Below are 26,330 nucleotides of genomic sequence, written 5' to 3' on the forward strand. Positions count from 1 at the left end.
TATATATATATATATATATATATATATATATATATATATTATATAGTTCTAGGTGTATTGACAATTGTAAATATAATTATTCACTATTCAATTTGTAAACTAGAGAGATGTTATCTTTGTACAATGTGTCTGTTATTTTTTACGTCCCACATGTGTAGTAGGCCACACACCAATTATTAGGCCTATGTCATATCGTTCATGATTAACGAAACATAAATTAATATGGCCTGTCATATTTATTTCAGCTAAGATTGTTTTTAAGACTTCATTCAAATAGGTTTAAGTTCATACTTGGAAATAAAGAGAATACTTATTTCTAATCATTTACACTAATTAATTTATCCTCGTAAAGAAGTAACAATTGTCTTAACGTAGCTAAAAACCTAATTGTTCAAGGATATAAAAATAGCCGAAGGCTTCTACACTTCAGTTCTGCTAATAATTCAAAGTATTATATGAGAGGACGTCCTTCAAAATTACTAAGTATTTTATGTCAGTATTTAGAAAGAAATACCTTACCTTCCTGTACCTTTCCCAAAAGTAAGACATACCAAAATGTACCTTAGTTTATGCCTAGGTTACTATCTGGTAATAAAGTTAGCTCACATAAGTAGAAAACAAACAAATTGAGAGTAATTGAATAATTAAAAATAGAGAGGCACGAGGGAGCTGCAGCCTGAACCCTGACCGACGGATTATAACGTTGCTATCGCTTTATATTCTTCTTGTTTGTGCTTCTGCTTTTACTTCATACCATGCTTCATATGACCCAAATATAGAAGGTTTACCTCAATATAGCTTCTGTATGTTCCTCCAGTTTTCTTCATGTTTTTCAATAAGTATAGGATCGTTCAAAACACAATTAGGCGTATAATTGGTAGGGAAAACCTTGTATGAAAAACTATGCAGTCGGTAGCTAAAAAATTCCAGTTGACTGCTAGCCGAAGTTTAATTCTTCAAAAACTAGGTTGAGAAGGACATGTTAGTAGCTTAGCTGTCCTCGATTTCCGTTTCACCTAATAATCCAAACAAGTGCAATTAAGTTGTTCTAAATCAGCCAATATTTCAATTAGGTAACATGTCATCAGCACAACCATATTATATTATTATTAAAAACATATTGACATTGTTAGACATTCTCTCAACAAAAACCGATATTTCAAGAAGCTGGGATGGTTCCAGTCTTGTATTAATTGTAACATACAGCTAACTTGCCCAAGGATAGCTAAACAATTTCCGGAAATTCAATTAATGCACAATTTGTCATTTTCTGACAAAATTTTAAAGAACAATATAAAATAAATGACAACAGCACATCTGAGACTAAAAATATTAGTCTCAAAAGTGCTGCTGTCATTTATCTCATATTGTTCTGTAACAGATTAACGCGGCTATAGTTTTTATTCATCATAATTTTAAAGACATGATAATAATAACAGTACTAAAATAGGAATACGATGTTATAATCGTATCGAGCATATTTCCTGTATTCTGTTTCAAAAAGGGTCTCTTAAGGGATTCGAACCTGCAACCTATCGCTATTAAGGCGAGTATCATACCCATTAGACACGGAAGATATACGCGCACATCTAACCCAGGAACTATCTCACACAACTGACTGAAACTGAGCGGGTTTTGCTCAGTATTAGTTGGAGATTTGTGGTTAACATTTTAACTTCTTTTTTTTTTTTATAGTATGTCAATGCAGTTTCTTATTTTCTTTCGTTTATGCTTTAGAGTTGTTTATTGCATTTTCTTCAAAAACAAGCCAGGTTCTCTAAAATCTTGTTTTAAATACTTATATTTTACTTCCGTGAAATATTTTCATAATATTGTTCTTTGAGACATTATAATTTCAATTCATACCGTAAGATATTGAATGAATGCGTTCTTGTCCTTAAACTGTTCGTAGACAGGTTCTTCGTGCGTACTTGTATCATCCATAGAACACCAGCAGGCTCATACAACCTGTTTACAGAAAATTAATCTTGTACTTGAACACAAGTAACACATGTTCACTGAGTGTTGACAGTAATAACAGTGTGTATATGACCTCAAAAATTTGTAAGACTTACGATCAAAACTAACAATTAAAAAAAAAACCAAACAAAATGAACACATGTTGCATTGATTCTTCGCAATATTCCAATGCTACAATATTACGACAGTTTAATATTTTCCTTTACTGAACAGTTTAACTATGAATAATGCATCCGTGCAGAGTCGCTTAGCTGCCACGTGGATATTATACTATGAACAATACGGAAATAAATGTAAAGACTGTTTCAAATAATAAATAGAACCATAATGGAGCTAAAAATCGTATCTTTTTCAAAGCAGACATCGAAATTGCACGAATTTTTTTTAAACAAAAGGCCATAAAATGAAAAAAATATATATATGGACTCTGAACTAGTGTAAGAACTGTTGCAATGACGAGGTATTGAGTTTTTATATACACGTTTTATAAGTCGAAGATTGGATAGTTGGATTAGATCTTTGACGAGGGAAACCCTGATTCATATATACTGTCTCTTATACAGCCCAGAACGTCTCAAATGTTATTTTCGGGCGTCTAGAACGCAAAACTTACGCGAGGGCATGCCCCGACCCCCTAGGGCAATGTTGTCTCGATCGGCCCAACTTTCGGCACCGCCCCCCCCCCCCCCCCCCACTTTTGGATATCTCTGGATCCGCCCATGCTATATACAATCTGAGCTTGTTATAACTGTGTAATAAAGCACTTGGTAAAGCGGCCACAATCGACAACAAAATTATCACGGTTTTCAGAAATGAACCTCAAAGAATAAGATCGTCGGAGATTTAAGTAACTGCTTTTGTTGCATAGGCATGTCTTATTCTGACCATGACTGCAAATAAAAAAATTGCCAAGGAGGTTTTCCACTTTTTTAGTCAGAAGGTAATTAATTTCTACAATGGCATTGATGCATCTGAGGCACCCGATTATGTACGAAATTGTTTTTTCACGTCTCTTGTAGGCCTACCTCTATTTTGTTTGCTATAGTATCTCTATTATAACTACCCAGAGGACACGAAACTAGGGGGTGCTGCGTTATGGAGAATAATATGTGACCGGAAATGGTCTGCCAGTTGGTTGTTACCATGCCACAGTGATGTTGGAGTACAGAAGATGAAACTATTTATGTAATGCATGAATAAAATTCGGGGTTTGTCGGGTAGTTAAATGATTATTGTAAATTTTAAGTGCTCCCTCCATGCATTAGTGTAAGCTAAATTATGGTGATTAATTAGCGAAGATATGGAGACAATTATTTCGAAGTTCCCTCTTTCCAAGAGGGGATGCAAATGCTTTGTGAAAATGAGTATGCCGCGGTACTCATTTTCACAAAGGAATATACTCAGCTGGTTATCTAACAATATGCAAATTTACATGAACACTGGGAAGAAAGGTGCAATCACGTTCTGTTGCCTAGCAAACGTCTGTACTGTAGCGTGGGGTGGGGGGTTGTCTACTGATGTACTGTGTGTAGCAGGGGACGATGAAGCCATAATATGACTAGGCCTAGGCCTAAAAGTATACAGTGCAATTATATGTGATAGAAAGTACACTTTCGAAAGAAATAAATTAAAAAAAAAAAATTAACTAGGGCCGAACAATAATTAATTCAGTTGCAGACGTACCTTGTTTAAGTATTGTATGCTAACTATGCGCCTCTTGTATACGCCCTAGCTAGGCAAGGCATTCATGTGCAAAGCAGTTGTGTTTGTTTATCCTTGAAAAAAAAAAAAAAAAAAAAAACAGGAAAAGGTGACGCAATCTAGCTTATGACGTATACATGCTAACTATAGCGTGGGTGTGACGTCATCAAAAAATAAAAATTTTCTATTATAACCAAAATATTAATAACTACAAGGTTTGTGGGCGTAAATTCCCTTAACACGAAATTAAGGGTAGCACCATCTCCTTGCCATACAAATTACAGCTCCCATTGACGTCTCAGTCGAGAAATACGGGTAGCTGAATTTTTCTCGAAAATCTGACTACGAAACCATATAGAAATTCGCGTTCCACTTCTGGCTCTGAGTTGTGCTTCGCACACGCCGCTAAGGTCGGCGTTCCGGAGCGATTTTTTTCCCGTACGAAACATTTACATGAAACTCCACTCGGGCCGTCTCGACTGAATCGACTCGGGCCGAAAATCTCATATTGCAGAAATCAGGAGGTCAAAAGGTCATCAACAGATAAACGTCTGCAAAATGCAAAACAACTTCTGAGAGAACGCCGCTGTCTGATTTTTAAAAAATATATTGATGTTACCATGCTAATATTAATGGGTCGTTTAAAATGACGTATATAAATATTTGATTGAGCTGCACGAGTAATGGGGTAATGGATTTGAACTTGAGTTACATACTGTGACAATTTTCTTTTTTTTTTAGTTAGATCTGGGTTTTGCATATTTACCTAACTACTAAAAATATACGCTTTCAAGGGAAAGCACAAAGAGGAAGGAATAGCGCGTTTCTTTCAAATGAAACAGGGTGACAGTTATTTTCAAAGTGAAGAGCTGAGAATAGGCAGCTCTAAAATACTGGATGTCAAAGACCTGCCAAAATGGCAGAGCGGCACCAATGAATGTATAAATGAGGCCTAAGCCTAGTTATATGGTAAATAGTATCTGCAGGTTCTTGATTACAAGGCTAGACCAAGTTAATTAATGCCGAAATGATTATTATTTATTATTATTATTCATTATTATGTTATTAAAACCTACTTTAGGAACTTAGACAATGGAGAAATTAGAGAACATAAAAAAAATGACGTTAAGGGGAAATAGCACAAAAGATATTCCTCCCTTGGGCTAGTTATTAATTATAGGCCTAGTAAATAGGTTCTTGATTACAAGGCTTAGGCCAAGGTAATAATGCTGAAATGATTATATTATTATTATTATTATTATTATTATTATTATTATTATTATTTAACATTAATTACATTACAAGGATAGTTTGGCCAAGTTCAATAACGCCGGAATGGTATATTTTATTTATTATTATTTAATAATATTTCTCTTGTGCACTCAATTTTTTATTTCATGCTTCAATTTCCCCCCTTTTTTTCAAAATTTCAATCAACGTCATGTGAAACGTGACTGTTGGTGTCAGCCTAGGACCCTAGCCTAAGGACCTAGGCCTAGTTTAGGGAGGGCCTATGGTAGGTAGTACTTAATTCAGCCTGCTTTAGGCCTGTAGTTTATCTTCTTTCTGTCAGCCTTTGGTGTAGCTATCTACACTTTATAAAGGAGGGGTACTAGCTGTTGTTGTTGTAGATATTATACTAACATTTAATAACATACAAGAAGGTCACAGTTAGTTACACACGGCGTACATCCCATAAATCCGTAATATTTCATAGGCCTACCGTAGGTAAACATAGAAAGAGCAATAAAAGTAAAACTCGAGCGTCACGACATTGCTGTGTCTGTTCTTGTTCCTCGTATCGAACTCGAGTCGAGTCAATCCGAGATGGCCCGAATAAAGTTTCATGCAAATGTTTCGTACGGGAAAAAAAATCGCGTTCCGGGAACCCTGCGTCAAGTAAATTTTACAAACTCGTTAATTTAAAAAAAATGCATACTTCGTAGTACTAGTTAAAAATAAGGTATTATGTAGACTTAATAGGATTTCCCGGTCTTGATAAAGCTTCTTGTGAAATATTGTAGTTTAGCCTGGAAAACCAACTATAACCTTTCCCGTCCTCCTCCAAAAAGAACCGGTTTCCGAATTGAGAAATGTTTGCAATCGTGGTGTTCTTGTTTTTTGACATATTGTATATTCCAATAAGAAGTGAATACGATATGCTGGACAAGTACTGTAATGCCTTACTGATGATGAAAAAAAAAATCCAAACCAAGCGCCGCAACTAAGTCTTATAAAATTTAATATAGGCCTAATTCTACTCACCTGTGTTCCGATGTGCTTTTAAGTAAATACTTCAGCAGGCTGAATGATATCAGATTGTGAAGAAGACTGATGTTTGAACAACAGTTTTCACAATTCCTTGGCCTTAATCATTCCAAGGTTAATGTAATTATGCAATTGCTATCCTAGGGTATTTAATATTTTCTGTACTTCGAAATTTCCGGAACCTAAAAATCATAACTAAAATGTTAAATGAACCGTGCCAAGCACGCTATACCACTTTTCACAGAAACACACAAACCAAGCTTGGTTTATATTTAAAGTTGGCTGAGACAACTGTATACTAGTTGCTTCCAGATAAGTTGTGTGGGCAGTTTTTTCTCAAAATTATCCGATATTCAAATCCGGAAGTTCGATGACATGCATAGAAGGAATATTTTAAGCACACATTGAATAAGTATTAGATCACCACTTAATAATCCTACAAACATTTCTTGTTGCAATTTTTGGCTGCACAAATTAATTACATAATATTGCAATCTTCAGGGTTAACGGAAGTAGGCTAGTAAACTCATATACTCCGTCGGGATGTTTTTTTCAGTTATGTCTAACTACATTAACGCCATTACCTTGCCTGAAATGCCCATATCAATATTTAGTCTAATATATTCAAAATGCTTTCAGTTGTTATTATTGGTTTTATTAAAATGTATAAAGAACTAAATATTAAAATAACAAGTTCTGCCATGGATGGAACTTTAATGTTGCATAAATGGTTAACCTTGCTTTAGCGTTATAAAAATCTATTAATGAGCTTTTCACACGAAAAAAAACCAAACAAACAAACAAAACAAAAACCGTAATGGGCCTATTTTTCAAGTCAAGTCTCCCAATACCAATTATGCCGATTAAAGATAATTCTTAAGTTAAAAATATGACGATTAATTGCAACTTAAGGCCCTCTAAAATTGAAATAAATAAGGGAAAAGATATGTCCCCATGTTTGTGTGCAATTTCCAGTGTTAAAGATTCACTTGGCTTCTATTTCGAATATTTTCACAACTTCTCCGACCTCGTAGTGAAGAAGGAGTGATGCTATCACATAATGTACAATGCTGAAGCCTTCAACAAAATGTACAATAGAAAATATACAATTATGGGCTATTCTTACGTGAAAGAAGTCTATTAAATGGGTTTTCTTTCACTAAAATCTCTAATTTTCAATAAAATGAAAGCTGGACCAATTTTTAATTTTGGTATTTTGCAACGTAACCTAGTAGGTAGTTTATGACATTTGGTAAAAAACTCTATTTTAAAGTTAATGCCGATTAATTACAGCATGCTTAAAATACAACAAATTCACTGTGATGCCAACATGCTCTGAATAATTTTAATAACGGTTCACTTTTCATAAAAAAATGTTACACTTCTGTTATATATTATGTTTTGTACATAGTTAACATAAGGATTTCTATAACACATCAGCAACCGATAGGCAAATACTAAATAAGTAACCTTCTCTTGTGTTATCTTTCGTAATTGCACAGAAATCTTATAAAAACCAGCTTAATTCCGTTGAGTTGCAAGACAACAGATGTCTGTTTGGACTTTTCTGTAAGTCACAATAACCACTTATCTGTAATGTGATGAGAAAACTTATCAGGAACGGGCAAAAAATGAATATGTACTGTATGATTAAAACACTGTAGAGCTGTAGCACACTTGACATGACAAACATTTCAGCACGCAGTGGCAGTGGTGTATCTAGGTAGTGCACACATCCCCCCTAAAAAATCAGCCCACTTTCATTGAAAATGTTCAAAGCGAAAAAAATCATGCTCAGGTAGATAATATCACCTCATATCACCTTGTTTTGCAAGCTAGTACCTCCTCACTTAACCATTGAGCCCCCCCCCCCCAACCTCACCTTCACGCCCCAATCGTCCCCATTTTTGAAGACTCCAATGTCACACTGAGAGTAGAATAGGTTTGAAAGCTACTGTCACTATGTCAAATGAAACTAGTCTTTAAAGTACAGTACTACAATTTTACAGTGTTTTATTTCTTATAAAGAACAATTTAGCATTATTAAATAAATAAGTTTCTTTTTGTATTATCCTTGTTAATTGCACAGAAATCTTTTAATTTGTTTATGTAAACCAATGTAGAGTTGTGTAAGATGCAAAACATTATCACAAAATATATACTCTTTACATATAAAAATTAACAAATATACAAAACAAAAAGAGTAATGTTAATCTTTTTTTTTTTCCAAACTAAAAAAAAAAATCAAAATTTGCTGACTGGCTATTGGCAGATTTATGGGCTGAATTCTCTCCAAACCTACACCAATCTCTGTTTTTACTTCTAACAATTAAGAAATACCAGTAGTGAAAATGTAGCCATATTTATTCTATGCACTTTCAAATGAAAAATGACTGATACTAGAAGAGACAAAATTGTTTTGCCACTACGTTTTTAACCACCCTTTTTACCATCCTTTCCCCCTTTTTTTTTAAATGTTCAAAAATCTGTATCTCATTAACCGGTCCCGGGTTTTTCATTAGACATTCTTTTTATGTCTTTGAAAAATCAGTTATACAACATATCAAAGTTTTTTCTCTATAGTTTGGCTTCAATACATACCTATACCATGTATTGAAATAAGGAAAAATAGAATACAAATACAAGATGTTTCAATAGGGCTTCTCAAAAAAAAAAAAAAGAAAAAGCTCTAGCCCCTCGTTATTGCTCACAACTTATTTATTCTGATTTGGCGCATATACCCCACAAAACATTTGAAATATTACGTATTCACGCCTAATTTTACGCCACAATTAGTACACATTGGATATCTAGGTGACGACATAAACTGTGTAGATCATTTTTTTTATCACGATACCAAAGCTGATTCCAACATCTATGACGTTAATGTAAATATCAATGTCTGCCCAGTGGAATTAGTTTTCATCTTCGAAGTAAAAATGCCATTTTCCAAGAAATAGCTAAAATACCAGCTTCCTTCATTAAGCATGCTTTAGCAGTGCCTGCAGTAACAGTGTGTAACCATTTCTCTATGGTAGAATATACAATGCCAAATAAATCAATTAAGTACACAGTGAAAACTTAATTGCTGATAATTGTGTTCATTCGTTAACAATATTTTAAGAATGTGCCTTAATTTTAGTGTCTTCCTTTATTTTCCATAACATGAGTTGCAGGCAGGATTTGGCATCCTCTGTACTGTCATGTCCATCAACTGAAACAAAATATAATAGCAATATAATATATATATATATATATATATATATAATAGCAATATATATATATATATATAAAATATAATATAATAGCAAATTAGAACACCAACCAACAAGAACCAATGGCTTATTCATGTCTGTTTTGATGGACAGCACTATAATAACTTATTGGCACATCAAGGTTTTGTGAGGCGATGCTTGAGGGTTTTGAAAAGAGATGCTGAATACAAATAATATTACATCCACTGGACTTCTTTTTTTTAAGTTTGTCAGAGGAGGGCGAAAAAAAAAAAAATGTTTTTTTTCACTTTTTTTTCCCCACAACAGTCATGCAAAGGAGAAATAAAAATAAAATGTTATTGGTGAATGGCAGTGTAGTTATGGGAAGGTTAAATGCTTTAAATTGATCTTCCAAACCTACACCAATCTCTGTTTTTACTTCTAACAATTAAGAAATACCAGTAGTGAAACTGTAGCCATATTAATTCCATGCACTTTCAAACAACAAATGAAAAATGACTGATACTAAAAGAGACAAAATTGTTTTGCCACTACGTTTTTAACCACCCTTTTTACCATCCTTTTCCCCCTTTTTTTTAAATGTTCAAAAATCTGTATCTCATTAACCGGTCCCGCGTTTTTCATTAGACATTCTTTTTATGTCTTTGAAAAATCAGTTATACAACATATCAAAGTTTTTTTCTCTATAGCTTGGCTTCAATACATACCTATACCATGTATTGAAATAAGGAAAAATAGAATACAAATACAAGATGTTTCAATAGGGCTTCTCAAAAGAAAAAAAAATCTCAAAAGAAAAAAAAAAAAAAAAAGCTCTAGCCCCCTCATTATTGCTCCCAACTTATTTATTCTGATTTGGTGCATATACCCTACAAAACATTTGAAATATTACGCATTCACCCCTGATTTTACGCCACAATTAGTACACATTGGATATATTCTCTCTCTCCACACCACCATCTAGGTGACGACATAAACTGTGTAGATCATTTTTTTTTTATCACGATACCAAAGCTGATTCCAACATCTATGACGATAATGTAAATATCAATGTCTGCCCAGTGGAATTAGTTTTCATCTTCGAAGTAAAAATGCCATTTTCCAAGAAATAGCTAAAATACCAGCTTCCTTCATAAAGGATGCTTTAGCAGTGCCTGCAGTAACAGTGTGTAATCATTTCTCTATGGTAGAATATACAATGCCAAATAAAACAATTAAGTACACAATGAAAACTTAATTGCTGATAATTGTGTTCATTCGTTATCAATATTTTAAGAATGTGCCTTAATTTTAGTGTCTTCCTTTATTTTCCATAACATGAGTTGCAGGCAGGATTTGGCATCCTCTGTACTGTCATGTCCATCAACTGAAACAAAATATAATAGCAATATAATATATATATATATATATATATATATAATAGCAATATATATATATATATATAAAATATAATATAATAGCAAATTAGAACACCAACCAACAAGAACCAATGGCTTATTCATGTCTGTTTTGATGGACAGCACTATAATAACTTATTGGCACATCAAGGTTTTGTGAGGCGATGCTTGAGGGTTTTGAAAAGAGATGCTGAATACAAATAATATTACATCCACTGGACTTCTTTTTTTTAAGTTTGTCAGAGGAGGGCGAAAAAAAAAAAAATGTTTTTTTTCACTTTTTTTTCCCCACAACAGTCATGCAAAGGAGAAATAAAAATAAAATGTTATTGGTGAATGGCAGTGTAGTTATGGGAAGGTTAAATGCTTTAAATTGATCTAAATGGGAGGAAATATTCTGTATCTTATTTTGGGAGATTTCAAAGGCATCAGCAGGCACAATAAAAATAAAGAAACACTTTTATTTTTTCTGAAACATTTTTTTGTGGCAGTGGGTGTGCTAATTGGCAGTGGGTGTGCTAATTTAAAATTATCATTGTTGGAGGACAGCGCGTTAGCTAAAGAAGCTAAAAAAGAAATCTCACCTAACTAAAGTAAATTGCACTCAATTTATTACTTTAAATCACTATATTTACTATTATTTTTTTCATGTTAAACAAAAAGTGGGAGGGGGCTTGGGCACTGTTACACTTCGGCACACCAGAACTCATTTGCTGCTTTTCCATTTCATTTTTTCATTAATGAATACAATGTCAGTGAATTTTAGCATTGTATTCAGGAAATCATTAGTTTCTCCTTTGTACTGTAATTCCATTCCTTATAGTTATTTATATTGAAACAAATATTCTTTATTCATTTGAAAACAAAATGAACTTTCAAAATCAATACACGGTATGTGTGAACGGCTGTACACTCACCATTATTTTGTATTATCTTGTTCAGACAATCAGCCATCAATGTTCGGAGAGCTTTTTTGAAAGGAGGCCCTCGTCGATGAGGGAACACAATGGCTGTATCGATTACGGTACTGTGGATAAGCTATGGGAAGTAGAATATTTGTGAAATTAAGTAGAAGTTATTACCTGAAGAGGTAACAAACAAAATTGGTTACGGCTGGCATAATTAAGCTAGATGATGGGTATTGTTGCTTCTCCTGTCTCATTGGTTGGTGGTAATATACCTTCTATAGTACTTATGTAGTATTATATTTTAATTCTATATGGATGCATTAGATTTGCTCCTCAGTATTCTTCTAAAATAATGAATACACAATTTAATTAAAATATCATTAAAAAATATATGGAACATAATAATAATATAATAATAAATTCAGCCACTGAAAATAGATCAGTTATTGGCAGCCTACTGTGTATGGGAAGTAGAATATTTTTTTAATTAAAAACTGTATTTCAAGGCAAGTAGAAGTAATTACCCGAAGAGGTAACAAACAAAATTGGTTACGGCTGGCATAATTCATTTTCCTATAAACCAAAAAAATGGAAGGGGGTCAGGGGTCATCCCCTGGGAAGATTCCTAGATGGCCGGAAATGAGCTGTCCCGACTTCTGAGGTGTCTTTTAATGACCTTTAATTTTTTATCTCATTCTTAAAGCCTATACAATAGAAAATAAATCAAAAATATAGTCAATATATTATTAGGCATTCTGTATATCATACCAAGTCTCACGCATCCGGCGTGAACCTCACGCTTTTCGAACAAACCTCAAGCTCTCAACTCTAAAATCTCACGCTTTTCCACTAATCTCAAGCTGTATTTGATTAAACCCAAACTTTTTATCGAAATACTATAAACCTTCGCAATTCATTTTATCAGGCCCAGATCATCGAAAATTCTGACTGAGCATTTTTAAGCTGTTTTTTGGGAGTGTTTATTGACAATATCAGGTACATAAACAAAAATATTTTTAATAAATAAAGCCACGTATAATTCAAGTTTCAATGCTGTTTAATTTGAGCACCCAAACTATTTGGACAAAAATTCATTACTCAAACAAAAAATGAATAGGCTGCCATGGTGAACCTTTCCTAACATTCGACACTCTTTCTACCCCTCCTGTTATACTCCTAAACTCCTGATTCTTAATTAATTTGTTTAAAGGGCCAACATTTATTTTGAGTTGGGCTCATGGGCCAAAAGATAATATCTGAGTACCGGTCATTAGGTAAGTCGTTATAATGTTTTTGGTAATTTCAAATTCTACTTTTTGTCACAATATATGGTAACAAATTCTGTAACTTTAAGCAAAGAAGATGTACATAATTATCAATATTCTGTTCACATTCTATTTGGTTAAACAATAAGTAGAAGTACAGAAATAATAGGCCTACTTCCGCTACTTGCCGGAGTGTTTTTTGTGGATGCAGAGAAATATGGGTAGGCCTATATAGAACGACTAGAAAATAGGTGTGATATCGAAATTCCAAAAGAGGAAACATGTTTCAAGAATTTCCTGTTTTCTTACGTAAAACCGGATTTAAACTTTCAAAACGTTTCTACAAGGCTTCACCAATACTGTATTGCGAATGCATCAATAGTCAATTAGTCAATTGATTGAATAACGCTTTTGTATCATCGGCACACCTTTTTAGTGTAACCTTACAATGACTAGACAATAATTAATTGATATAGAGAGGGAAAAAAAACAACAATTTCTCCCATATTACAGAAACTTCTTTTTGGATGAAGTTGAAACTAATACAAAAACAAATTCTTTTGTATTTAAAATATAAAACAATAAATATAAATAATAATAATTTAAATGAATTAAGAAACATTAGAAAATTCAAAATTAAATACATTAAAAATAACAAGCTTCTGTTCTTTTGACTTTTGGTAGTTAATATATATATATATATATATATATATATATGTTCCAGCGACCTCCAGTTCTATATATATATTTGACAGCGAGAGGTCGCAGGTTCGAGTCCCGCCAGAGGCATTTTATTACACAATTTCTTTATTCATTTATTTACAGGACTACATTCGTTGAGAGCTATGCTACGCGATGTATTATTGTCCTTTATTTAAACAGTGTATTTACCTTTCTTTGATGATTTAATATATATAATTTAACAGTGTTAACAGCTATCTTGATTTATATTATATGTACCTATATTGTTTCTAGCCGTACCTATTGTGCAATGGAGTGTATCTGGTGGTATTTGAATCTGTTCAACCATGAAGCCTCCGTGGTCTAATGGTTATGACGCTCGCCTTGACAGCAAGAGGTCGCAGGTTCGAGTCCTGCCAGAGGCATTTTATTACACAATTTCTTTATTCATTTATTTACAGGACTACATTCGTTGAGAGCTATGCTACGCGATGTATTATTGTCCTTTATTTAAACAGTGTATTTACCTTTTTTTGATGATTTAATATATATAGGTATATATTTATATGGAATTTCTTTGTTGTCTTCATTTATAATGAGAAAATTATTTATCAAAATATTTTATTTAATTTGTTTTTATTTTTGGATATCTTCATGGGTCAAATTTGGCCTGCGGGCCACCTATTAAGAACCATGGTCTTACACGTTTGGAGTCCATAGGAGATCGGCCTTACATACCATAACCAGAACCAGTTAACGATACCAATCAATTTTTAGTAACGTGTCAATGAATTAAGTATTCACATAAATACTGTACTTACCTGACTGCGTGCGTGTTTGAAGCTGACAACTGCAGTTTCAGTCACATAATCAACATTGGTTGTGACAAAGAACGCGCAAGACCGCACGCGCCACCAAAGCTTTCGGTGAATTGAATCTCAAACAAGACAACGAAAGTTCTCTAATGACTAAAGTTACGGCATGATTGTTTTATAATTTTAATAAAACTAATTTCTTTTAATTTTAAATATATTTTCCTTGAATTCGTGATTATTCGTCGTAAATGCGTGACAAATTTAAGATCATGCGCATGTTTCTGCCAAATGTGTGTTACATCCAAAATCACTTTGAAATGTGGGACTGTCCCGCACGATGTGAGACGGTTGGTAATGCCTTTTGTAAGCCAGGACCTAATAGTATTTTGTTAAGTTTCTTCACAGAGGGGGGTTTGCCCGAACCCCCTGGATCCGCCACTGGATAAAATATATGGAACATAATATAATAATAAATTTGGCCACTGAAAATAGATCAGTTATTGGCAGCCATTGATTAGAAGATCTAGTTGGCACACATCTCATGATATTCTTATTACTATATTATTATATTAAATTATATATTACATTATATTGTGCATACATTTTAATTTAGAAAAATTAGCCATTATCTTGAAATTTTCCAACTAACTGAAACAATTAAAGAGAATTGTGTGGTTGGCCATTCCTTAGATATATACTTCACCATTCCTTTCTTTTTCTTTTCCTTCGAATTAGGCTAAAGTTTGTTTGTTTGTTTTTGTTTTATTTTTTGTTTTGTTTTTGATTAAGTGATTTACTACTATCTAAATATAATTTATAAGGTTTACAAAGTAGTGTTAAGGAAATCATGACTTTTTTTTTTAAAGATTTCTATCTAGGAAATTATGTAATTATTAATTTTTCCATCTACATTGCAGGAGGGGGGGAGGGGAGGTGGTATATGTTAATTTACTTGAAAATGTACACATTTTCAAATCCGAAGAACAGTCCATAATAGTTAATAATAGGTGCTGTGCTGTAAAAATTAATTGCTGTGCTGTAAAAATGCATGTTTTCCATAGTAGTCAGTTACCCCTACTTGAAAATTCCTGAGCGAAAAACAAATTATCAGGAAATTATAATACTATGACAAAAACAAAACATCAGGTTACTAGTAAAATTTTGGCCATACCAATAATAACTCATTTTAAATTTTTTATTGAAATTTAAAAAAAAAAATTTTTTTAACAAGATTGTATTTTTACCTTGAGAGCTAACAGGTCACTTTCTAAACTGTGTCCTAAGAGAATCGTCTGAGCACTAAACAGACTAAGTAACACCGCTTGAACATCACGTATGGTTGTAGTAACAGACTTCATATCGTCTTCTGTAATCCCACTGAATCTAATGGTGTAAAAAAAAAATTAAAATTTTATGCTCCTCTTCTCGTTGCTTCGAGCCTCCACTGGCGAATGGGTAGTTGTATTTTCCGACATTTTAACTTTAAAATCTCAATTTTAAAGTTAAAATAAATCTGCATATTAAACACAACCGGTTTAGAAGAAAAATGTATCACCTATTTGAGACTTGTTAAACGTAGGCCACTGGACAAGTATAAAAAAAAAGAACATAAACTGTATTTATTCGAATAAACCAAGGATCCAGTAGGGGGAAATGGGGGGGGGAACGTTCCCCCAGTTTTGCCACTAAATTTTTAAAAAAATCAATGCGAATCAATGTTATGTTCTACTTGCTTACCTATTCTGTAACTGTTGTTCCCCCCCCCACACCCATCCTGCTTGAACAATTTTGGATCCGCCCCTGCATAAACGCCCCGGGGCGATTATAGTTGAAAAGGGTTTTTGTGGGGCATTTATTAAATGGAAGCATTTTTTTATGTGTAAACTGAATACGTACACTCCAATAAACTGCTCTTAATTACACTGTGTGGAACTACAACATACAGTATAAGTGTGGAACTACAAAACTTAATTACAATCAAAATATGTAGTAAAGACAAGCCAAACCAGTCACTCGTCGCAAAAATTGATTTTGAGTTATTAATATAGTGTTAAAGAGTTAAATAAAAGCTACGAAATGGTAAATAAAAAATAAATAAAATCCGACATTTCCTATACAAAGCTACAAGTGTTTAAACATACAGCTGGTTAAAGAACATTATATGAGAAAGCAGCCTTCAAAGTTTATGATTTCGGGCATTTCTCATGCAGAAACTGTCATCAAATCTTTAAAAAGTGTTGTTTTAACATTGAAAATGGGGGAAAATAACAGCATAGCATGATGTATAGATATTAAAGGTTAGTTTTAAGTGCAATAAAATAGATTTTTAAAAAATTTGACATTCCAGCATGTTTTGGCCATTTTCTCTGAAACACGATTTGCGATGAGTGACTGGTTTTGCATGTCTTTGCCACATATGTTATAATCATAAAAACAACTTTATACAACAATTTGGTCTGTTGTAATTTGTGTTTGTATTGTTACTGTTTGACAATATATAATGACAATGGCATTCTGAACATTGACTTTAAACACTGGTTTTGGATACATAATTATGTCTCGATTGTAGGTATTATTTTTTATGAATGTATATTTTTTTTTATAACTATACTTTTTAACAAATATATTTATCCTTGAATCATTGACAAGGTTATTTAAACATTTTATTACTCTTAAAATGTGAAATTGTACTCACGCTTTATATTTACGGTCTTAAACATATGATTCAATTCAATTTAATAATTGTATTGCTACTTGAGCCTTCAAGGGCAATTATCCACATACAATCACAAATTTACAATCACAAAATAATTATAAAAATAATAAAAAGATGGCAAACTTCTTAGGCAAGTAGGCAAGTGCAATAAAGTAAACTTAAAAATTAAGAGCTGCCTTAATATTAGCAGGGGAGGTATTAGCGGGATCATGGGCCATGTCGTATGCAAGACTCAGAGCATATGGCAAGAATGATGAATGAAGACGCAAGGTACGAGCAGGGAAAGGAAGAAAGGAAGATTGATGAGAATGACGCAAAGAAGTAGTGCAGGAGCGGCGTGGGGTGGGGAGACAATTGTGTAATGGGTGATCTATAGGTTCTGGATAATTTTTGAGAGAAAATGAATGATGAAGAATTTCTGCCTAGTTTAAATGGAATTATATTGATGTAGTTATAGGAAGAAGTAGATGGATCGAGAATTTTTCAAAAAGTGTTTCAATACGTTTGAAGTAAAGATCACATAGGTAAGTGGCCGAGGACAGGACAAGCGCATTCGAGTTTAGGTTGGATATGTAATAAATAAAGGAGAGAGAGACATATTTAAGACTAAGGGAGTGTTTGAGAAATTTAAGTATTGAAAGTTTTCTCCAGGCCAATTTCTATACAAGTTGTTGTCATTTTAAATTATTAATGATTATGATGCCCAAGTATTTAAGTTCGGAGACGGATTCGACAACGGAGCCATAGAGGGAAATAGAGAGGAAGAGAGGATTGGATTTACAGAAGTTGAGCCAGCCAGTTTTTAATCCAAGAAATAGTAGTAGGATCAATACGAATGATTCGAGACAGTTTATGTACTAAAAGGGAATGAGCAACGGAATCGAAAGCTTTGCGAATGTCAAGAAGATAAGGTGAGAGAACGTTTTCGCCATTCAACAAAATGTTGTGAATATTGGCGCAATGCCACATTTTATCAGTAAGAAAAAAAAAAAAATAAATTGCAAGTTAATTATGTTTTTTTTATCCGTTTTTTTTGTATTGCAGTATAGATAAATATTGTACATAATTAATCAATGTAAAAGTCAACTATTCAGGTTGAATCCAGGACTGTTGTTATGCCAATTTGATGCTTAAATCCAAACTGCCACCAAGGAAAATTATTCTTTAAACAAATAGGTCAGGTTGCCCAGATAGTCAAACCAGAGAGAATATAGGGTTTTATATTAGGTATATCAGTTGTGATATCATCCTTTTCATTTCACGTAATTTATTTATTTCTTTTATGTGCCACTAATTTGATATAGTGTGCGAGTATCCAAAAAGGCCAAACAAAGCTGTTCTTTAGACTACAAAGAACATTTCACTGTTAGGCCTAGTCAAATGCACACAACAAACATAAAAGAACTTGTGCTAAGCTGTTGGTGAACACAAATGAAGACTAAACCAGGAACAGGCCTAGTAAGCCCATGCTGAAATATCTGTAATATTACAGTATGTCAATGCAACATTTTAATTATTTGAAACGAATGTCTACCAGGACGTTAAGCCTACCTTATAATTATCAACTTCAGTTCATCAAACAAAAAGTATTTATCATTGTATTAAACAGAACAATACATGATGATGTGTATTTCAATACTTGGAGCAGGGGTGTCATTTTAAGCCGGCGGCCAGCGCAATCTCCGTCTATTATGATTTTTGTGCCGGCTATTAGAATGGAGGCAATAATAAAATAGTGGCCTGAAACCTAGGCTCATCATGGGCTGGTCCTTGCCAAGCCCTAAGAACCAATACTTTACTTTTTACATACAGAATCTAATGTCGTAAATCATGATATTTCTTCAAGCAAGTACTTGTTAAAACAAGAATTTCTATTTCAAAAACCATTATTGAACAACACATGATTACCAACACGATCGCTAATTTCGAGGGCTGTAGCAATGTACAGTAGATTATTATTCCATTGTATACAAATACAATATTTAGATACTAAGAACATGTATTCAATTACGTTTTTTTCTATATGCAAGAAGACTATATTCTTATTTTGTGTAGCTGATAAATAAATAAAAACCAATTATAGAAAAGTTAACCCTGACGAAGGCGACAGTGTTCTGTCCCAAAAAGCTAGGTATTTATCTCACTGGCTGTTTTACTTTTACATTTAAATTTTAGCTTTTGATTACCAATTTTGTATCTCGTTGTTTTTTTTCAGTATTTTGCCTTTTGGATTATAAATAGAAGTTGTTATAATTTATTTATTTTTATGATGGGATGTGTTATTTATTGTTACTTATAATTAAATTAACCACAGAAGTGTTTGACTGTTGGATTTTTACTTTAAAATAGTGTTTAATACATTCTAAAATCAATCATTGCAACACAATTTAAAACTTAAAATTCAACACTTTTAAATGGCATCTTACATTAATTATTTTAAATTTTTTTCTTAGGTAGGGAGGGAGGGACAGACCTCCCAAACCCACTCCCGCAACAATATTCAAAACTTAAAATTTAACAGTGTTAAATGCCAATTCAAACATGGTTAAATGGCATCTTACAGTAATTATTTTTCATTTCTTTCTTAGGTAGGGAGGGGGGACACCCCCACTCAAACCCGCCCTCGGATGTTCCCCCCGCGTCATGTTCCTCCGCCTATTACTAAACCCCCTCCTGTTATTTCATTTCAAAATGACACCCCTGCTGGAGTATGTATTATACTTTCTTATATTAGATTAATCAGTGGACCTCTTGGACTATTAAACTGTACAACTTAAACTGTCAGTGATTGTACACTAGCAAATCATTCTCATTTGTGCAGCCAAATGCATATGCATATATAGTGGGAGCAACCGATCACTGTTACAACCAACAGTTTGATAAAAGTATATAAACATAATTACTATCATGAATTTGATTAAAACATATACATAATTATTATTATGAATTTGATTATAATACATATATAATTATTATTATGAATTTATGATTAAAATATATATATAATTATTATTATGCACTTATCCTTTTAAACATTTTAAATTTCTATAGCCTTTATTGGTTGTCTTTGTACTTTCATCTATACATAATAATTATTATGAATTTGATTAACATACAGATACATAATTATTATTATGCATTTACCCTTTTAAACATTTTGAACTTCTATAGCCTTTATTAGTTGTCTTTGTACTTTTATCTCAATTTTTACCACTTGATTGCTATATTTATTGTATGTGTTGCTGGGCCCTGGAGGATAACAATAGTTTTTCACTGATCAGGTACCCAGGGTTAAAAAGAAATCAAATAAATAAATTAATAAAAACAAGTTGAATAAACTTATAAAATAATTATTTTTATAGTATAAAATTAAGAAATGTTTTGAGTAAATGTTTTTTTCCATTTTGTGTTTTATGAATTCCATTCTGTAAGTGACAGGCACTCCACTATTGAATGTGAAAAAAAAAAAAAAAAAAAAAATATATATATATAAATTGTCAAGTTATTTTAAACACTATAGAATGTTCTGATATTAGTTTTATTTTTAATATATTTTTTTTTACCTAATTACTTCTTTTCTCAATCTTAACATTTCTTGTCATTTTGTTGAATAAATAAATCTATTAAGACAATTATTTTTTATGTACGATGGGGTACAGTAAAGTATTTCTATTTTATAATCATATTGTATTCATTATATTATTGACTGTATTGTGAAATAAGAAAATTCACTTGTTACAGATTAATTTAGGCCTAGTTCACACTAGGTGGATAAACCCGGCTCAACTCACCGGGTTTATTCACCTGCCAGTCTGAACTAGGTGGCTTATCTCAAGCCGGGCTGTGTTCCTATAGTAACTAGGCCTGGTGTGCCACCGTGTTTAACTTTTTAACTAAGCCGGGCTTTAATCATTGCGGGGACTTGCATTGACTTCGGGTGATGAAATGACCAATCAGCATTCAATTATATATGCTGTGAGTGAGCATATTTTCGCGAGCAATGTTTTGAAACACGTTTCCTGCTTACCGTTCATTATTATGCAAATTCTCGCCTGGCTAACCGCTAGTCTGAACGCTCGGCAAAGTTAAGCTGGGCTTAACGTTAAGCCGGGCTTAACTCAAGCCTGGCTTATCTCCAAATCTGAACATAGCCTTAATTAATCATACACACTTACCTAGAGTTGTGGTCGATTACTGGGTTGCTTGGTTTAACTAGACTATCGTAAACTTTCTGCATTTCTTCTCCAATCACTGTAACTCTTGTTAACTCCAGACCCTTGTTAGTGTAACACTACAGTTCATGCAAAAATAACAGAATTTTAATTTGTATTCAACAACGCACAAGACAGTGTTGTATGTAAGTATAAATGGCAAAACAGACAAACATAAAATATGTTGTAAATTCATGTTATAAATAATTTGAAGATAATAAAAAAGGTTTCAAATATATTACTCATATTGGCCTGACTTAGTACTTAGTTATGTATAATTCCAATATGGTCTTAAGGTAAATGAATATGATGGTTTAAGACAATTGTACTGTATCTAAATAAATAGAAATTCTATAATGATAATTTCTAAACAAATGTTGGGGTAAATGTGTCATTTGAAAACCTGTGTATATCTCACTATTATGTAACTCAAAACATGTTGCTGCCAAGTCGACCAATCACTCATCGCAAAAATAAATTTTGAGTTATTAATACATGGTTTAAGAGTAAAAATAAGAGTTATAAAATGGTAAAATTTCCTTATGAAGTTACAGCTGTTTAAAGAACAACAATAAGAAATCAGCCTTCAAAGTTTATGATTTTGTGGCACTTCTCTGGTTCACACACTATCATCAAAACCTTAAAAAGGATTTAACATTGAAAATGAGGAAAATAAAAGCATAGCATGATGTATAGATACATAAAAGTTAGTTTAGTGCAATAAAATAGATTTAAAAAAATTTGACATTTCAGCATGTTTTGGCCATTTTCTCTGAAACATGATTTGCAACGAGTGACTGACTGGTTTGGCTTGTCTTTGCCACATTGTTAGATTTACATCACAAAATTAGTCACAAGAGGGCAGTATTACCAATCTATACAATAGCTGTTATTAAAGTTTAATATCCAAAATCAGGGTAGCACTAACATACATCACTTAATTTAGCTCACATTTCCATCACTTAATTGCATAGCTCTAATAACTATTACTTAAAACCTCATTAAATACTATTGACTTACCATTTCACAGTCAACTGCAAACACTCCTGGACTTTGATTCGGTAATGGTGACTTTGCAATAGTTTTCATGAAACCCTCAAAGTTACCACACTTGTCATCGGTAACGTGTAACTGACATTTAAGGGGAAAATGAAATAATTAATACCTGAACATATTATTCAATGGCAGATCTACGAATAGGAGGTGCTCAGGGAGGAACTTTCACAGATGGAGGGTTTAGACCGAATCAGTCGGGCTATAATAATGAGCACACTTTTGATTGTGGCACCTCTAGATGTTTGGAAATGGCACTTTCAGGCTTACAATTTAGGGGCCCTGCTGGGAGTATAAATTGACTCTCATTTTGACAAAATATAGACTAAGTGCCCTGCCCAATGTCACAAATGAAAGACAGCCTGAAAGATTCGGGCCTGACTTAAGGTTGAACAACCGCTTTCAAGCACTCCCAGAATGTGCTTCCATTTTGTACGTTTTTATAGTATACAAATACTGACTGCTCTAGATTCAGATTCGGCCCTCAGGAAGATAGGCTACAATCTCCACATCACCTCGGAGCAATAGATTTCACCGTTACCCGAATCTAGAGCAGTCAATATTTGTTTTATATACCTCATACATAAATTCTATGAGGCTTAAAAAAGTACTTACTTCCTAGCCTAGCCTAGAGGCCTAGGCGATCAAAAAGTGAGTGTAGCTCATTTCCTCAATTTCAACCCATCGTCTTGCAATATTTGTCGACTAATGACAAGACATAATTAATTTGTCTTTTGGTGCTTTTGCTATCGGCTTAGTCAAGAAATATGCCTAGGCTAGTAATTCATCCAGGAGCTCGAACCGAGAGCCTTCATAATTATTGTTTATCGCCTACTCGCTGATCTGTGGTGTGGTCAAGGGCCAATCTGTTTCATCGTAGAGATTGCAGTCTCCTCTACCGTCAAAAAGTACTATTTTCAGGGGAATAGTACTTTTTTAGGGGAATAGACTTTTTATTGCCTACTTCTTAACCAATCAGATGCCTAGAATCTATGTGTGACGTATATAATTTGAACTATTTGTTGTTCGAGGGTTTACACGTTAAAGTAACAAAATAATAAGTGCTTGTGGTACACCATATTATAGATAGCTATCTACATACAGTATATCGTTCATATATTCTGCAACTTTAATGTATAATGTTATTTTATTTTGTTGATGATTTTAAAATATTTTATTGTATTTGTTTCTTACTGTATTTTATGAAAAAATTTTAAAAACAAAATTTTATTTTTATATCGGAGATAATTTTAATGTTTAGTATACATAAGAATGCAATATAGAGAGCTGCTCAGATAATGCTTGCACTCATGGTAATCCTCAGGGTATTGTATTCTCATTGTCATGGTTTTGTTGTATTGTTACCTGGAAATTGAATAAAATAAAGATAATAAAAAAAATAAAAAAATATTAATATACTGTACTGTAGGTGGAACTACTATAGATAACTTTTAGATATATTAGTCAAATACTAACAGTTAATTTTAAGTAATCAAGAAAGATTGTCCCTGAACTTAGATACAGAAGTCAAATACTAACAGTTAATTTTAAGTAATCAAGAAAGATTGTCCCTAAACTTGTGGTCTTTTCCAACATTTAGAGATTGAGATTTGTAAAAGAATTGTACAAGAATGCAAAGCTGGGTGCTCACTGCGACCGCCCATGCGATTCTACGGAGAACGCAAAGGCACAACACGGGCGCAATCGACAATCAGCAGACGGCATCGCGTTGTTTAGCGCTGACAGGGAGCAAAGTTGGATTTGTCGTACTAGAGATGTATTACAGTCAAGTATAGTGAACAGCTTTATAGGTAGGCTACTATTTGATTTGAATTACCTTGGCAACACAGCATCCTGTGGCTTCTCCATCGCCCGAGCAACAAGTGTATCGACACTCAAGACTGCCAGCAACTAGGATAGATAAAATACATATTGAGTTTTTAAAATTTTACTTTCATCCAACCACAAGGAATATCAACAATTAAAAATATTAGCACAAGTTGCATTAAAGAAACACAGCACTACCGATATACTGATTAATGAAGTAAAAGCATTCTATGTTGGAAGCAGATGAATTTATTTAATACTATTTAGTATTTAGTATTATTGAAAACTATATCACCCCAAGTCATAAATCATTTACACTACAAATTTCTATTAAGCAAAATTTGTTTTCAATTAATTTTTATTATTTGTAATCTGTAATAGGTATATGTCAATTACAGGTGGCACACTTTAGGTCACACAAACTTATGTAACTTTAATGATTTTTTTGGATCCATAATTAATTCACAGAAAATAATAATGATAAAAAAATAAATATTTGAAAATAAAATAAAAACAGAAGTCATTTATTATATTTATCACATTGGAAGATTTTTCCAAACATAGCAGGTCGAGATCCATGAAAAGTCGTATATAAAGATGTGGGTTATCCACATCTTTATATTTGCAAAATAATTAAAATTGTTTATTGAGCAGATTAATCACAATGATAAACAATTGTACAAATCCGGCTGATGCATATGAACTTCTATTTAGAGACATAATTTCATTACTTTCTTTCCAAAAAACTTAATAAACGTTTACTAGCACCTCATATCGACTTTTGAATGGTGAAAATCGGCTCAGTGTAACCCATTTTATTGAGTACAAATTTTAAGTTAATAGAACATACTGCTGTTACATCTTCTATTTTTCCCCCACCGTTGTATTTAGGTACACGCTACAGTATACCATTTACACAATGAGCCTACAACTTCGCATAGCAGAGTTCCGCACGAGTGATTCAGCCCACATCTTTATTATATGTTTGAGTTAACGCATGAATGGTTTTATGGACCTTCTCGGGACTTTTTTTCTACCCCACATCTTTATATCTAATTTTGCTGAGAGTTCCGCTTGAACAATTTCGTGGACATTTTGGTATCTGCGTATGACATGCTTCCATTGCAGGGTTTATAATGTATTGAAAGGCAAAATCTAGGAAGAGAAGCCAGCAAGCTTACTCTCCGGAGTTTTAGAAGTTATTTTATTTTTTATTTTTATATTATTTTGCTTTTTAAGCTGCGCTGCTGGCACCTAGCTATTGTAGTCTTGCTTAATTGTGTATTGCCTTTTTTTTTATCTTAAAATATTAATGAATGATTGTTAGATAGGATAATTTATATGAGAGAATAGTGGTGGCGGTGCCGTTCTTTATATTTGAAAACAGAGACCTGCATATGAAAAATGAAAACTCAAAACAGAACCATTTATATTTTACGCACAAGTTGAAAAAAGGCCAAAGCAATGCTCTAATCAAAGTTTTATAGTAGTTAGGCAGACGGAGCACCAAAGTGGCAAAAAATTATTTACAAAGCGATTTTTGTTGGAAACTGTTGATATCGACCTGGAATACCACCAAAAAAAAGTTGGATGGATATCGGCCATGGGAAGATTTTGTTATGACCTTTTACCTAAAAAGGGTAATTCTATATATAGTAACAAGTTGGTGGGGGTAGAATAGATACGGTAGCCATATCTTATCCTAAACCCGTAATACATGCATTTTTAAGTATAAAATATCATTGTTCAGTACCACTACATTTTTTTTATCAAGGGTTATGCAAACATATCACTAATGATGCCAGAAACGGTCAAAGGTCATTGCAACAAATTGGCCCATCCCTTAACAAAGCAATGGATTATGTACATTTGAAGTTCCTGCTTTTTTCTCTAAAAAAAAGTCTTTTATGGCTCATTAAATCTTAAATTTTTATAATAATTTCACAATGGCGTCCAAAGATGGCAGACATACATTTTGCATAGCTATTATTTAGTAACAAGTGGCACTTACTTTGCAGTGGAAATTTTTTATTTTCTGGGTCATAATATACCATGCAATAAAAAAAAATGTAAATCTGGTTTAAGGAATATATGAACAAATATTAAATTTAAAATAAAAATAAATATGTAATAATAAGTAAGGCACATGTCATTGCTGAAGAACCACAGATTCTTCTGGACGCTTAAACCACCATTCCATTGTGGTCAAGTTGTGCTGACGTTCGCCATGTTTGTGGAAGGTCACGGGCTCGAGTGTCGGTTGATTTTTTTT

General features: G+C 33.0%; 2 protein-coding genes across 8 annotated transcripts in view; both read right to left on the reverse strand.

Moving 5' to 3' along the window:
• The window catches only part of LOC117118218 (caveolin-3-like), a 16,595-nt gene extending 10,372 nt beyond the window's left edge, over positions 1-6,223 (reverse strand). The window contains exons 1-4 of one of the 7 annotated variants that reach the window (XM_033262735.1): positions 5,947-6,220; positions 3,664-3,755; positions 1,867-1,968; positions 789-1,016 (exon numbers count right to left, since the gene is read on the reverse strand). In XM_033262735.1, the coding sequence (XP_033118626.1) occupies positions 789-827 (39 nt within the window). In that variant the 5' untranslated portion in view covers positions 828-1,016; positions 1,867-1,968; positions 3,664-3,755; positions 5,947-6,220. Of the gene's footprint in view, positions 1-519; positions 737-788; positions 1,017-1,866; positions 1,969-3,663; positions 3,756-5,946 lie in introns of those variants that run through there. The other 6 variants (XM_033262732.1, XM_033262734.1, XM_033262733.1 and 3 more) reach the window with 6 other exon arrangements.
• A 3,753-nt stretch (positions 6,224-9,976) lies between these two features.
• Positions 9,977-26,330, reverse strand: part of LOC117118216 (RNA exonuclease 1 homolog) — a 30,392-nt gene continuing 14,038 nt past the window's right edge. The window contains exons 9-14 of the mRNA XM_033262727.1: positions 24,069-24,142; positions 22,199-22,309; positions 21,143-21,258; positions 15,496-15,634; positions 11,500-11,620; positions 9,977-10,551 (exon numbers count right to left, since the gene is read on the reverse strand). Of these exons, the coding sequence (XP_033118618.1) occupies positions 10,457-10,551; positions 11,500-11,620; positions 15,496-15,634; positions 21,143-21,258; positions 22,199-22,309; positions 24,069-24,142 (656 nt within the window). The 3' untranslated portion in view covers positions 9,977-10,456. The remainder of the gene's footprint in view (positions 10,552-11,499; positions 11,621-15,495; positions 15,635-21,142; positions 21,259-22,198; positions 22,310-24,068; positions 24,143-26,330) is intronic.

This window comes from Anneissia japonica, unplaced genomic scaffold (assembly GCF_011630105.1).
Source record: "Anneissia japonica isolate Jap-2015-1 unplaced genomic scaffold, ASM1163010v1 scaffold5_len213053_cov157, whole genome shotgun sequence".
Classification (NCBI taxonomy): Eukaryota; Metazoa; Echinodermata; class Crinoidea; order Comatulida; family Comatulidae; genus Anneissia; species Anneissia japonica.